At 53.4% G+C, this 13,635-nt stretch overlaps 5 protein-coding genes across 5 annotated transcripts; 4 read left to right on the top strand and 1 right to left on the bottom strand.

The window, feature by feature from the left end:
• Window positions 1–2,399: 2,399 nt before the first annotated feature.
• On the top strand, window positions 2,400–3,728 carry CC84DRAFT_1220810 (uncharacterized protein; the record flags this gene model as incomplete). Its single annotated transcript, XM_018183203.1, has 3 exons — window positions 2,400–2,478; window positions 2,699–3,337; window positions 3,391–3,728. 3 exons carry the CDS (start codon window positions 2,400–2,402, stop codon window positions 3,726–3,728), a joined length of 1,056 nt encoding a protein of 351 aa, XP_018031647.1.
• A 1,352-nt stretch (window positions 3,729–5,080) lies between these two features.
• CC84DRAFT_185417 (orotidine-5'-phosphate decarboxylase) lies at window positions 5,081–6,845 on the top strand. Its single transcript, XM_018185504.1, has 3 exons — window positions 5,081–5,485; window positions 5,544–6,553; window positions 6,608–6,845. The coding sequence occupies exons 1-2, from the start codon at window positions 5,179–5,181 to the stop codon at window positions 6,392–6,394; spliced, it is 1,158 nt and encodes a 385-aa protein (XP_018031646.1). The 5' UTR covers window positions 5,081–5,178; the 3' UTR covers window positions 6,395–6,553; window positions 6,608–6,845.
• A 551-nt stretch (window positions 6,846–7,396) lies between these two features.
• Window positions 7,397–8,052, top strand: CC84DRAFT_1220808 (uncharacterized protein; the record flags this gene model as incomplete). Its single annotated transcript, XM_018183202.1, has 3 exons — window positions 7,397–7,513; window positions 7,565–7,934; window positions 7,988–8,052. 3 exons carry the CDS (start codon window positions 7,397–7,399, stop codon window positions 8,050–8,052), a joined length of 552 nt encoding a protein of 183 aa, XP_018031645.1.
• A 714-nt stretch (window positions 8,053–8,766) lies between these two features.
• On the top strand, window positions 8,767–10,275 carry CC84DRAFT_1167534 (Extradiol aromatic ring-opening dioxygenase). Its single transcript, XM_018179196.1, has 2 exons — window positions 8,767–9,248; window positions 9,318–10,275. The coding sequence occupies exons 1-2, from the start codon at window positions 8,894–8,896 to the stop codon at window positions 9,806–9,808; spliced, it is 846 nt and encodes a 281-aa protein (XP_018031644.1). The 5' UTR covers window positions 8,767–8,893; the 3' UTR covers window positions 9,809–10,275.
• A 154-nt stretch (window positions 10,276–10,429) lies between these two features.
• Window positions 10,430–12,106, bottom strand: CC84DRAFT_1167533 (uncharacterized protein). The gene has a single exon (XM_018179195.1). It carries the CDS (start codon window positions 12,035–12,037, stop codon window positions 10,520–10,522), a length of 1,518 nt encoding a protein of 505 aa, XP_018031643.1. The 5' UTR covers window positions 12,038–12,106; the 3' UTR covers window positions 10,430–10,519.
• Between the last annotated feature and the right edge of the window lie 1,529 nt (window positions 12,107–13,635).

The raw sequence follows: 13,635 nt of genomic DNA, 5'->3' as shown, positions 1-13,635 counted from the left end.
AAAGGGTGTAAAAAGTCATTGTGGTTCGATTGTCATTATTTTGTCTTTCCGAAGCCTGGAGCTGTGCCTCATCATAAAGTAGTGTAGAGTTCTCTTCGGTGAAAATTGGCGATAAGCGTTGAGGTGATGTAGTCGCGCTTTTGACAGGACCGCCAGTTTCCAGCCCCATCTTCTCGAAGCTCGCAGGACCTTTCTCGCTATTGGCCTCGAGAACAAGGAACCGAAACAGTAATTGGGGGCTGCCATCATCACGCTGTTGTGATACGGCAATCTCATCTTCTAATAAAGCATCCGAAGCAGCATCTATGTGCGCATATCTGGATCGGAGATAACGATCGATGTTCTCTGTTCTGCCCAGACCGATGATTCTATTGGGTTCCTGTATCTTGTTGCTGTTGGGCAGAAGCGCCTCACTATCCACACGGAATGCGAATAGATTGCATATACCCGGTCCACTGATGAGCCGAATTTCGTATCAGCAGTCATAGTCCACTCTCAAGGCTGGACTGGAGAGTATATTATTCATCTTCTCGCTGCAATCGGTCACAGCTGCAAGCCTGCCTTCTCTCTTCTCTTTCCAACAACTTAGAGCAACCTTTACTACCGTCGGGATCAACCTCGATTTTGGACCTCCATAGTCGCTTCCGACAATATTTGCTGCTACGAATGTCAATATATCGAATCGCTAGGGTTTGTGTACAAGACTTACCAGGCGACCCTGACGTGGAAGCGTTCGAACAGCTTCGATTCGATCGCGTCTCGCCATCCTCATTTATTCTGAAGCTCGTGTCGGCATTTCTCCGCCCTTCGTGTGAGCCCACAAGCTTTGGCCTTGTTGTCCAAATTCCAAGGCGCGTCCAAGGATCCTCGATAATCCAAGAACTTGGTACTGGCCATTTCTTTCGAAATTTCGTCGAAACTGCTTTTAAACTCCAGTGGCACATCAGTAGTTCCCTTAAGGTATTTGGGAAGCTTTCTCATACCATCCTGTCGGGCTCTTTTTCTGGCTTCTTCGATGCTTTCACCGTTGCTTCTTTTCCAGATATCAGCTGAATGAGAGTATGCAGCCGCTCGACAAGGATCTGTAGCACAGGCATGCGGAGCGAAAGAGTTTGAAAGTGCAGTAGATCAGTCTGAGATCGGAAAATGTACTTTTTCCATTGGACTGGGATGGCGGTGCACGATTCCTTTTTGGCTGGAAGCTCATGCAATGATGAAAGATGGCTGCGCACCTGGCAAGCAAATTGCTCGTTTGAGCAGATTGAGACTTGTGAGTACATGCATGTCGTACGTCGGTACCAGATCGTTCAAGGTTGCCATTGGAACGATCAGGGGTAGGAAGCAAAAAACGTCACACGGCATGGGCGAGCCGCTTCGGCCCACAAAGCTACGCTGCTAATTCATCAGGCATCAGGGACATGTGGTTGTGGTTGCTCAATCGTAGCCCTGATAAAACAATAATCGATAAGACGATGGCTGAAGATGGCAGGTGCTGGCGCGACATCGCCTCGAAGTGCGCACAGAACAGGCACCAGGAGTTGCAACAAGTGTCGCGAACATAAGCGGCCTGCAACCTGCAAGTGAACGGTCCGATAAGAGGTTGTCAAATTCTGCAGGAATTGCAGGAGAGACTCGAGGATGCGAGCGCTGCACCGGGCAAAGCAAAAGATGAGCCGCAGTACTTGTCACGCTGGATGGCAGCCTTGAACGCAGCCATTACTTCAGAAGCGGGAGGGCAAATTCATTGCGTCTTCCAGGACACTAGTTCCATAGCCACGCAAGTAAAGTAATCGTATTCCTGAGGAGCCGTCTTAATTCACCCGCGCGGGTTTCGTGGGGGTACGAGCGTGCGAGCAGCGCGGATGCATGCTTGCATGTATGAAGCCGTGCGGAACCAGTTTCGCGGGTTCAATTGGACATTTAGCATCAATCATTTGAGTAAGAAGAACTGATAACAAAAATCGGTATCGAAGTCGTGCACATCAATCCAGCTCCGCTTTACAACCTTTAGCAATTCATTGTCCGCGCAGCACTACCGGCGTCGACGAGAGTTCAGACGGGAGAGCAAGCGGCCAGTATCGACCAGATGAAAGGCAGCCACGGCAGACACCCTCAGACAAGATAGGAACCGGGCACATCCACCCGTCCAACATCATCTTTGAGCGCTCGAGAGGATGGAGCCGCAAAGTGCAAATGAGCTGCTGCATCGATCTGCAGGCCATCACAGTTTGGCTCTGGGAAGGATGCATTGCCTGGTGTATAGTTTGGCGATATTGAAAGCGAGATGAAGGGAGGGTGCGTGTGAGAGAACGAGATGAGGTGGTAAAGAGGGACAGAGAGCCGAAGGGGTTTGTATGGATTTGGATGGATTTGGATGGAAGCAGAACACGGTGGACAAGATGGATGTGAAGGTGAAGGCCAAGGAGAAGGAAGAATTGAGAGCGAAGATGGAAGTAAGAGCGAAAGTAGAACCAGCAGGTAGAAGCCAGAAAAAGGCGAGAGCGCTTGTGTCCTTATAAACAAGCGTAGCGGATCTCCTCGTCTCCATCCCACAAGTATTATTCGACAGCCCACATTCTTCCGCAATTGACCATTTGACACTATTTTGAACTAGCAGTCCTGCATATTCCCGGGTCCATTCGCAAGTCATCCACTTCACGGTGCACAGCACAGCTGGCAGCTCACTGACACCGTCCAGGCCCCGCTTCCTCCACCTCCACCTTCTCCAACTCGGCCTCCTCCACCGCAGCAGACGTCGAATCCTTGTTCACCCACCAACATCTCCTCGAGCAGGCCATCCTCACATGCGGTGCCCTCCCTCCCGATCCGAACCCCCTCGTCGAAGCCTGGATAAATCTCGTACGAGACACATATCTCCAGAATATGTGCAGGCGCTGGATCGCAATGGGAATCCAGAACAAGCCATGCCTCATCCACGGAATGGACATGCTCTGCATGGCCTACTCCCCGCGTTTGGGAGGGGAGATAATCAAGCCTTTCAAACCGCTCACACGGTGGCTCAACCAGTGGCCGTCGTCGCTCACCTACAAGGGGGATCTTGATGAACGGCCTCCTCTTCACGGAAAGGGAGGCATCCTAAAGGCATGTGGTGTACAATACTATGGAGGTAAACAGCCGGTTTTCGACGTGTTACACGACGCGAGGGCGTTTAGAAAGGAGATGAGGCTGCAGGAAAGGACGATGACACAGAGGAAATTGGTGATGAGCATAGTGGAGAAAAAGGTGGGCGCGATGCGAGCGACTGTGCAGAGAGTATGGAAGAAACGATATGACAAAGAGTCTGAGGTTGTGGAGAAGTATCTGGAGCACGACCAGAGTTCTTTCTAGGGGGACCTCAGGGGGTGGCAGAGGATAACACAACCATCCAAGGCGACGATGGTGTGGCCAGGACTACGAGACCAGAAGTAGAGGGTCACGACAGCGAGAACCACAACAGCGAGAGCCACGAAAGCGAGGGCCACAACAGCGAAGGCTACGACAGCGATATCTATGGCATCGAGGGCAATGACAGCGGAAACCATGACAGTGAGGGCCACGGCAGCGAGGATCGTCGGGGGCATGGTCCAGAAGCTGGTGATAGTGCCCTGTCTCCGGGGCATGTTCCGGAAGTTGGTGATAGTGGCCCGTCTCCAGACAGTCAAGACGAAGAGGTGACATGGGCCGAGGTGGGCGGACAACTGTTTCTTGTCACATCTGGAACTCCTTAGCAATACGCAGCGCACTGTCAGTCCTGCTTCACCCAAGGAGTTGATCATGATGGGGGCTTTCTCGGTCGGCAGTCAGTGTCCTGAGGAAGCTACCGGATTTTCGCGAGGGTAATAGTGTTGAGTGGTTTCGTAGCATATTCAGGTCGTTTGACAAGGCAGGTGAGACTGAAAGTGAACAGCAACCTCGAAAAAATCCCCAGTGCGTCATTGTTACTCGGCCAGGTCATTTGCTCAACAACAAGCCCTGGGGAGTGGAAGCACCCTTGCGCGAATGCTAATTCCCGTTGTTGCCGACCAGACTAGTTGCCCACATGAAGAAGGAACAAGCCGCCAACCAGGAGGTGCACCTGCCCTGCATCTGTAGCCGAGCTTGCACGTAATTGTGCCGGAAATCTATGCGCAAATGCTCTGATGCTGGAGATACATATGTAATGCGGAGGTCCATTGAGGCCGAGGTCGTATTCGGCCCGCAAGTGGTACGATGTCGCTCGTGCCGTGCCTGTGGCTTTCAGCTTGCCCCAACGGCAGCAAGTGCACCAAAGAAAGGCATTGGTGGGGAGTGAAGTTGTGAGGTAGCAGCAGACACATCGTTCATGAATGCTGTGCCACGTACCAAGGGCGGACGTGACGCGTCCGACAAAGGCTGCGGGTGGGCATATGCAGGATGGATTGAGTGGAGTGAAGTGTTCGGAGGATTGCACTGGTCGGGCATGCGTCCGGTGCAAGACGAGAGGTCGAGGAGGTCGGATGATATGGGCCAGCAAGCGGCACCCACACCCCACACCCTCACCGACTGACAGGCTGCAGATGCGCCGCCGGCCGGGCATTTATCGATGCACAGGGAGTCGTCTCGGCGTCGCCTGTGGCACAGCCGTCCTCCTTCCGCTGTCCTCCGGGACCTGCGTCGCTGGAGCACTTGAGATGCAAGCGACGGACACTTTGTACGAGTTTGTAGAGCAGACGCGCTGTGCACGGCCGACAGCAACAGCGACAGCGACAGCGCGCAGTGCATGCCGGGACGACGGGCCCTTGGACTCGAGGCTCGCTTGCTGTGATCGCCTCTTAGCGCGAGGTACCACGGCGGGCCGCATCGTCCAGAACAAGCAAGCAATTTTGGATATCCACACGCGATCCAGACTCCCCACGCCGCCCGCCCTTGAGATTCGCCTGCCCCAGACCCCAAAAGGACTCACGGCCCTCATCAGCATCCGCCGTCCGCCAGAGTGGCCTGACGCTGCCCTCCGACTCGCGTAGCGTACTAGACTACCGTACTGCAGAGGACAAAATCGCTGCTGCCCCGCGCCGCACCGCCCCTCTCCCACTTTCGACTTCGACCCCGAAACACGGTCGAGCCTCCAACGCCGCTGCCTCTACAAGTCCGCCTATAAGACTGACAACACACAACACCCCTAGCAGCCTTGCCTGCGCTCACCCGCACCTCTCCCTCACAATGGCCAACGCGATGGCCACCACCACATACCGCGAGCGCGCCGGCCATGCGTCGAGCGGCCCTCTCGCATCCTTCCTCTTGCGGCTGATGTCGATAAAGCAGACCAACCTCTGCCTCTCTGCCGACGTCGAGACCTCGGCCGAGCTGCTGGATCTGGCTGAGGAGTGCGGAGACCACATCTGCGTCCTCAAGACCCACTGCGACATCGTCACCGACTGGAGCGACCGCACCGCCAGGGCACTCAAGGAGATTGCAAGGCGCAAGTGCTTCGTCATCTTCGAGGACCGCAAATTCGCAGACATCGGCGGTATGTTAGGCCGCCTCCGCCAATATATGTGGGACCCATGCTGATTCACACCCCGCAGAGACGGTACAGAAGCAGTATACGTCTGGCGTCTACAAGATCGCTAGCTGGGCTGAGATCACAAACGCACACGTTCTCCCCGGTCCCGCCATTGTCACCGCCCTCCATAAAGCCGCCGACGCTACCATCGCCAAGTACAACACTGGCGTGCACACCGACATCTACTCGGACGCACCGCGACGAAAGCCCGGTGAGGAAGACGACGATGACGAACTTGAGGAGATTACAAGAACGAACAGCATCGCCGTCGTTACTCCCCCAATAAACGGCGACGATGAGGATAAGCGCCTAGGCATCAAGCCTCTGGATAGGAAACAGAGCGTTGTCAGCATTGGCACCTCCATCTCCCAGCGGACAGAGAGCATATCCCCTCGCCCAGACCCGACCTTTCATCCTGATGAGATCTTCAATATCGATAGCGTCGCCATGCTGGCCCGCCTGGGCGAAGCGCCCTTTGTCCGCTCGCTCCTCCTGCTTGCTGAAATGAGCTCCGAAGGCCATCTGATGACACCCGAGTACCAACAAAAGACGCTGGAAATTGCGCGAGCCAACCGGGACTTTGTCATGGGTTTCATTGCGCAGCGAAGCTTGAACTCGGACCCAGAAGACAACTTCATCACCATGACGCCAGGTTGCCAGCTGCCGCCCCCAGGCCAGGAAGGCCAGAAACTGGGAGACTCTCTGGGCCAGCAGTACAACACTCCGCGGAAACTCATCTTCGAGCAAGGATGTGACGTCATCATTGTGGGTCGTGGCATCGTACGAGCATCCGATCGAGCTTCTGAGGCAGCACGATATCGGGCCGAGGGATGGCGGGCGTATGAGGAGAGAGTGGGCGTTTTCAAAGGGTAAAGGATTTGCCTACATGTTCTTGCCCTGCCCTTCTCCCTTCGCTTGGCCTTCTTGCAGGCGTTGAAGTGCTAAATGGCCACTCAGCTTCGACGGATGCGATTACACGAAGTTCCTGCGTCGCTCAGCCAGTGACAGCGTTGGGAATGGTCCACACGAAGTGTCAGAACTATGGGCGACCTTCTTACCTCGACGCGCCCTAACTGCTACGGCCAGTTCATGATCAGAATTTCCTTTTACGCATCGACGGAGTTGACGGACGTCATGGCATCGGTTGGTGGGACATCTTCGAGCATCGGGTTACCTCAATGGGTGACGAAGGCACTTGCTACCTTCGTAGGGCTTTGTTAGCACACGCCCTGGGTTATGCATAGCGACGGCAGTTTAGTCCTATTACGGAAACACGAATCGAATGGTTTTTCTTCTCGCTCATGACATCGTAATGCTTCGATTACCATGATGGCAGTCCATCGTTGAGGGGTCTGTCTCAGGCATGGGAAATGATGTCGGTGTGAAAACGCTCTCATTTCCACCTGTCTGCATTGTCGACAGTGCGCGCATCAGCTTGCACTCTTGTAATACCTGCGTATCTGCAGGACCGCTTCAATTCGAGAAGTACCCAATTCCCAGCTCGAGCCTTGACGGAATTATGAGAACTTCGATTTCCTGCGTGACTCACCACTTGTTACATCCGGCACAGACCGACGGAACCCGCGTGGAGTTTTCGTTCACTTCGGATCCGCGAAGGTAATTTCGCTGGCCTGCGCCTTCTCTAGAAAGCTTTCGAGTTTGGTTCACAGGGAAATGCGTCGCTCACGACAATATGCCTTCACTTCGATGATGCTGGCTCCTGGCATATAAACAAATCTTCCGCCGGTCTTCGTCGTCTTCCGTCCCTCGTTTGCTATCGTTTCCCACCTAGCAAATTCTTTGTGCAGTCGCTAGGCAATTCCTTGATCTACTTCGACATCTCAATTCCTCAAGAGAACTCCACTCTACGCCAGCATGCCTCCCAAGAAGGACGATTCCGCTGCCACCGTCGGCGATGCCATCACCGGCTTCACGTCCAAGGAGACGAAGATGATCGCCGCTGCCTTCGTCGCCTCTACCGGCCCCGACAAGGTGCGTTTATCGTCTTGTTCTACATAAGTCCTCACTGACTGTACCATACAGTACGACTACGAGCTGCTCGCTACCCTCACGGGCAACACCGCCGGCTCCCTCAAGAAGATGTGGCCACCCGTCAAGCGCAAGGTCATCGAGGCGCACGCCTCCTTCGGCACGTTCCTGGGTGGTGCGGCCGGCGAGGCTGCGGCCGCGAAGCCAGCTCCCAAGCCCAAGGCCAACAATGGCAAGAAGCGTAAGGCAACGTCTGCCGAGCCTGAGCAGGAGGACGAGGCTGGGGTTGAGGATGCGGGGAAGAAGAAGCCGGGTCCCAAGGGCCGCAAGAAGAAAGCTGATAGCGTGGACGCAGAGACCGAGGAGAAGAAGCCCGCAGTGAAGAGGGGACGCAAGAAGGTTAAGAGTGAGGAGGACGTTGCTGGTGTGTTGTTCGCTTCGTGAGTTTGGGGGATGAGCTTTTCTAACGTGAGGCAGATGACGAGATCATGGAGGAGATCGCTGAGGAGACGGCTGCTGCTGCTGCTCAGGAGGAGGTCTAGATGTCTTCTTCTCAATGTCTTCTCTTCTACTGACTGTGCTATCCGTCGTCTCGCATGCAGGCGTCGACCGATTTCTCATGGTGGTTTATTCTTCAATCGCATTCGTCGCTGACCCTCTACCTCGCCGGATGTTGATTGGTCAGCTCGGATGGTGTGACGTATGGAAACACGTGGGTGGTCACGCTATGGTTGGTATGGTACCACGGTACTGTGGTTGGCATTCATGGTTGGCGTTGTTTGCTTCTCGGAAGTGAAACTAAGACGCGCTACGAGTGATTGTCCACTGAATTCATGCTATACATTTCTTACGATGTGCACTTCCTGTGAATGTTGCGTGACAGCTCCCAGAGACGCGGCGTGAGCCGTCGTCCGTGATGCAAAATGAGTCTCACACAACATGCAGCTGTTCTCTGAAAATCGCGCGACATGTCCAAGCCCATTGCATCTGGGAAACAACACAATCAATACCTCCTGAACATCAGTTTGTAATCCTAAGTGTTTGTCAGACAACGCGCCTCGCTTACGCGAGCGTTGCGCCCGATCCCGTGACCAGAAATCCCATCTGCCGTTCCGAACGGCATAATTCCGCTCTTACGCAACGCCGCCCCTCGTCGTCCGACCTCCGAGAACAGCCACCGTGCTTGCAAACCCACCTCGTAGACAAAATGGCCACGAACTCTCCCACCGTACCGTTCGACGGATCATGAAACCGCGCTCTCTGCTTACATTCGCAAACCTATCCTCCGCAGCATACGCCTTGAACTTCTCGCTCAACCCGCTTCGCGGTGTCCAGCAGTTCCCGCTCTCATTGTACTCCAACACAGAAAAGATAGCAGGAAACATGACGCGCCGCGCCCCTGTAATCTCAATCTCGCACGGCGGCGGCCCGATGCCGCTGCTCGGCGACCCCAGCCAAGCCGCCCTCACGCACAGCATGAAGACGAAAGTACCCAAGATACTGAAGCTGGGGACTGCCGATGCGCCGCGCGCAATTATCCTGGTTACCGCTCACTGGAGCGAGGACGTTGTCGGGATTAGCAGCGCAGAGAAACACGAGCTGTACTATGACTACTATGGATTTCCAGACGAGGCGTACAAGTTGAAATACGATGCGCCTGGGAGTCCCGAGGTCGCGGAGCTCGTCCGCAGGCAATTGGAGGAAGCGGGCATCAAGTCGAAGAATGATGGGAAGAGAGGTATGTTACACCCTATCTTGGGACGGCGTAGTAGCAGCAAAGAGAGGTGCTAATGCACACGGGAAACAGGCTGGGACCACGGCGTCTTCGTCCCCATGACACTCATTCACCCCTCCGCCTCCGTCCCCATAATCCAACTCTCAGTCCTTGCCTCCGAAGACCCCTCCATGCACTACGCTATCGGGCGCGCGCTGGCCCCGCTCCGCGACAAGAACATCGCAATCATCGGTTCCGGCTTCGCAAGCATGCACAATCTCCGCGCCATGTTCTCAGGACAGGCACGCACACCCTCGTATAAAGCGCTCAACGAGGCTTGGAGCAAGACTGTGGCAGATGCTGTGGAGACTACGGATGTGGAAGCTCAGAAGGAGAAGTTTGCAGGGTGGAGAAGTTGGCCGGGAGCATATGATATGCATCCTCGCGGCGGCGCGGAGCATTTTTTGCCGCTGGTGGTTTGTGCGGGCGCGGGCGCGGGAGAAAAGTCAAAGGCGTATGGGGATGAGATGGTGGGGTTGCAGATGTGGAGTTATTACTGGGATGGGGAGGAGGCGCAGCTGTAGAGTATCTCTAAGCAGAATTGAACGAGCGTTGTTCGCAACACCAAGAGGGATTCTTCTGCTTTTGTGCATGGATCCGCCGCGCGAGGGCGAAGTCTGGGTCGCTAGACACGCTTCTGCTAATACCTGCTTGTGGTGGACTGCTCAGATACACAGCTCCACCTCGTTTCGACGGCAATACCTCCTTCCATGTGACAAGATGCGAGGCCTGAAGATCGGCAGAGGAGCTTGAGATGTGGCTCAAGTCTCTCAGACGTACGTGGAGGCGAGGCGAAAGTTTGTGCTCGGCTCCTCCCTCGATTGTGGGTGGCCACCGCTGCTTACTGTGTGGCAGGAATGAGCCGCTTCGTCTTCCATCAATAGACTGTCAAATATCATCAAGATATCGCATAGCCATTGAATCGCTAAAGTGTGGTGAAGTGGATCTCTAGACTGATATGCGGGACTTCGACCCGGTGGTCCTGAACGCTCGCGCCCCTACAGATCCTACGCAGGCCGAGTAAAGGGCGCCTTAAAGACTCCGTCACCTCACTCACCTGGAGAGGGACCTCTGCACGCTATTTTTTGTGAGTTCACGGTCATGGTGCAATGTTAACTTGCTTACAAAACAAAATTTGATTGATTGATTGATTGATCTACAAATCCCGGCGCAACCTCGCGCTTCCATCCGTTGTCAGACAGACCTTTGCTTGCATCTGGCACACTACGGAGCTTCTAAGCTTCATACTGCTCTTTGTCTAGCCTTAGCAAAGTCTCCAAGCCTTCGGTGTCAAGTAGCAGGACAGAGTCGCGCTCCACAATTACAGCCCGGACATCTTTGGATACGTCCTTCAGCCGCTGCATGAAGTATAGCTCCGCAGAAGCCGCCATCCCCTTGCCCATCAGCAATTCCTTCAGCTTGGCCTCCGCACTATCCTGCAGGCCCTTGGAACCGTTCAAGCGGAAGAATCTGTCGTCTGGATGAATGGCAGGCCTCTGGGTCTTGCTCCTCTCCTGGCTGTTTTCTCCGCACCAGTTCTCCCGCCAGTAGGCCCACTTCTCTAGATAAGTGGCAATCGGCTTCCACGGAGTGATGCTCCCCATGCGGTACAATTTCGAGAGCAGATCAAGCTGGTACCTCAGCGCCTTGTCATCATTTGCCCGAAGCTCGCGCCATTGGTCTCGAACCTCCTTCAGAATCTCCGCACGGGCAATGTCGAGGAAGAGCTCTACCAGCGGGTCCGCATGAACCTGGCTATTGAATACGTCTTCCGTCTCAAAATTCCGAGAATCAAAAATGCAGTCAATCAGCATCGTCACCGGAAGCTCGAGGTCTATCAGCTTGTGCCCGCTCTGTATAGGGTTGAACTCTAGCGGACCATCGTTGACCTGATAATTGTTCATATCGTGTCTCTTGAAACTGGGTCTACTCTTACGCTCCCAGTTTGCTATGAACATATACGCATTCTCGCGGTTCGTCTTTTCCTCGACGTCCGTGAGATTGCGGGGGGTCAAAGCGCAAGGGCGTACCGGAACGGCGTCGTGGTTCTGTGAAGGGATGGCCGACACCTTTTCGGCGACTTCCTTGTGCATGGCTTTCGTCTCAGCTGACTCCTTCCTGGCAGCTGCCTGGTTCGCCGCTGCCTCTGGAGCATCTTGCTTGGGCAAGCTTGGCTTCTTCCTCGACACCCTTGGCGCACGAAGCCGCGCGGGAGGCGGCATCTCGCTCACAGACCCGCGAGAGCTGTATACCACACTGTTTGCTGAGCTAGGGGCACCGACATAGCTCGGAGCCATCGATGTCGCTTCCGAATGTGCTATCGACGTCGCTCGCGAACGCGCTACTGGAGCAAGCAAATCCTCGAGAAAGCTATCCTGCTCATAGTCAGCCAGTTCAGTGGGAATGGGTGAAGGTACCCATTGCCAGTATCCATGGGCTGAGAGTGAAGCCGGAGGACCGTATGGTGTATGTGGCTGCGCAGGCACGTAGCCACTTGACAATGAGCTGGTACGATGATGCATACCCGCCAGGTCTGACAATGCGTATGGTGAGTAGCTATGGCCGTATGTGTGGGCACGGGTACGTGTTGGAGCACCGCTCCCAGTGGGCGGGCGGCTGTCAGCGAATTGCTGTACATTGTATCGAGCAGCCAGCCGCTCAATTGGGATGTTCTGATCCATCGCGTCAGCTGGGTTAATCTCGACCTGCGAGATCGTTCCGGACTCGTTGCTGAAATCGATGATTGAAAACATCTTGGTAGGTTCCGAAGATATGAGTTTTCGTGAGTGTATAGTAGGTGTGCGACGAGTCTTCCTAGGTTGTTATCGCTTTAAGATTTGAAGTTTATTTTGGAAGAATCAAATGTAACAAAATCAAGGAGAATATATACTGATGTAGATCGAGATTACCCACGTTGTGCATTCCAAAGTATAAACTCTTTCTGAGCACACGATGCAGACGCACAATGCAGTCGCCGGTGGAAACTACGGTCAAAGCTGACGTTTCTGATGCCTTCCGTACTTACCAGTACCAAATCACCAGTATCGAAGGTGTGTTTGGCAGTGCATAGCCTGCAACAGCTGTTCTCGAGGTGCATATAATCTAGCAAGCTTCTGATCTATGTCAGTTCCAGTAGATTCAGCGGTCCCATAGGGTTATTATGCGACCATTTTTTGCAGTTCGATAGGTTTCAGAAGTTTCAGGTGTGGCTACCCACTGTGCTGTGCCCCACTGTTAGACTCACTGCAACATGTTCTAACTAAGTGTTCATTTGTATTCATAGTTCATCGCATCGTTAAACCTGCAAGACTTGAATTTGCTTGCCCAGGTACATATGTCCTCGATCTTGCTGGATTCATCTCGAAAAAGAACACCAAAGGTTCTCTAGGTCAAGAAATCTACCGCCGGCGCTCCACTTTACAATTCCTCGTCCACACCCTCTTCCACAACTTCTTTCCCAGTCCCATAGTGGCAGTGATGTCTTGCCAGAGTGCGTCCGTTGTCGTAGGCAGCCTTACGATAAAATCTGGCGGGATATGCGTGCTCACATCCATCCCGGTGTAACGAGCCAACTGGTATGACGAGCCGCGATAACTCCGAAGCATCTACGATCTCTCTTTCGCAAAAATATAAAATTTCTGCTGCCTAATCTATATTCCGTAGTCATCCTTCTGCCCCACACGCTAATTAATGACAAGTTTGATCGCGGGGTGGTGTGCCTGCTAATCGTTTCATTAGCACAATCCGTTTCCGCTTTAAACGTTCCTCATGGATTATGGCAATCGAAGGCGTTCATTTAAGATATGAGGATACAAGAAAATAAGCCATAGTGAGCTGTATCTTCGCTATAGACTTGAAGATGAAAAGCCCATAGAAAAGTGTGATTGCATGGGCACGGAGGTTAGAGGTAGGGCAAGATGAACTTTTAGCGTTTATCAACTCACGAATAAGGGTTGAGCTAAGCACGTATCGATAACGTAATTTACATATTCTAGCGTTAATTACATAACGTCCTGCACGGGGATACGAGACGCACAGACTGGCGAGACAAATCATCGATACTTTCAACTCTATCTGACATACAACTCCCCACAGGCCTAATCTATACATCTTTAGGGTGGAATAATTAACTTTGCTATCTTCTTAACATGCTCCAACCTTGTAAGCCTAAAATTACAGAGCTTTATAATCCTCTTAGACCGGTTAAAATCCATGATGCTAAAGTGAAAAATACATACTACCAAAGACGCAGGTCTATAGGATAACTTAATTAGTCTTTTAACATCATCTATACGAAAGGTCGCTTAGATGGAATCTCTTAATAGTACTGGCTAGCTTCCGCTGGCCCTAT

Source organism: Paraphaeosphaeria sporulosa, assembly GCF_001642045.1.
Source record: "Paraphaeosphaeria sporulosa strain AP3s5-JAC2a unplaced genomic scaffold CC84scaffold_10, whole genome shotgun sequence".
Lineage (NCBI taxonomy): Eukaryota > Fungi > Ascomycota > Dothideomycetes > Pleosporales > Didymosphaeriaceae > Paraphaeosphaeria > Paraphaeosphaeria sporulosa.
The sequence above is the reverse complement of the archived record's forward strand: the minus strand, read 5'-3'. Positions and strand labels throughout refer to the sequence as shown.

What these genes read in the sequence shown, in the direction of transcription:
- CC84DRAFT_185417 (XM_018185504.1), top strand. Translation starts at nt 5,179, where the DNA reads ATGGCCAACGCGATGGCCACCACCACATACCGCGAGCGCGCCGGCCAT. An exon ending in CAAATTCGCAGACATCGGCG is followed by an intron (nt 5,486 to 5,543) that starts GTATGTTAGGCC and finishes CACACCCCGCAG; the next exon opens with AGACGGTACAGAAGCAGTAT.
- CC84DRAFT_1167534 (XM_018179196.1), top strand. Translation starts at nt 8,894, where the DNA reads ATGACGCGCCGCGCCCCTGTAATCTCAATCTCGCACGGCGGCGGCCCG. An exon ending in GAAGAATGATGGGAAGAGAG is followed by an intron (nt 9,249 to 9,317) that starts GTATGTTACACC and finishes CACGGGAAACAG; the next exon opens with GCTGGGACCACGGCGTCTTC.
- CC84DRAFT_1167533 (XM_018179195.1), bottom strand. Translation starts at nt 12,037, where the DNA reads ATGTTTTCAATCATCGATTTCAGCAACGAGTCCGGAACGATCTCGCAG.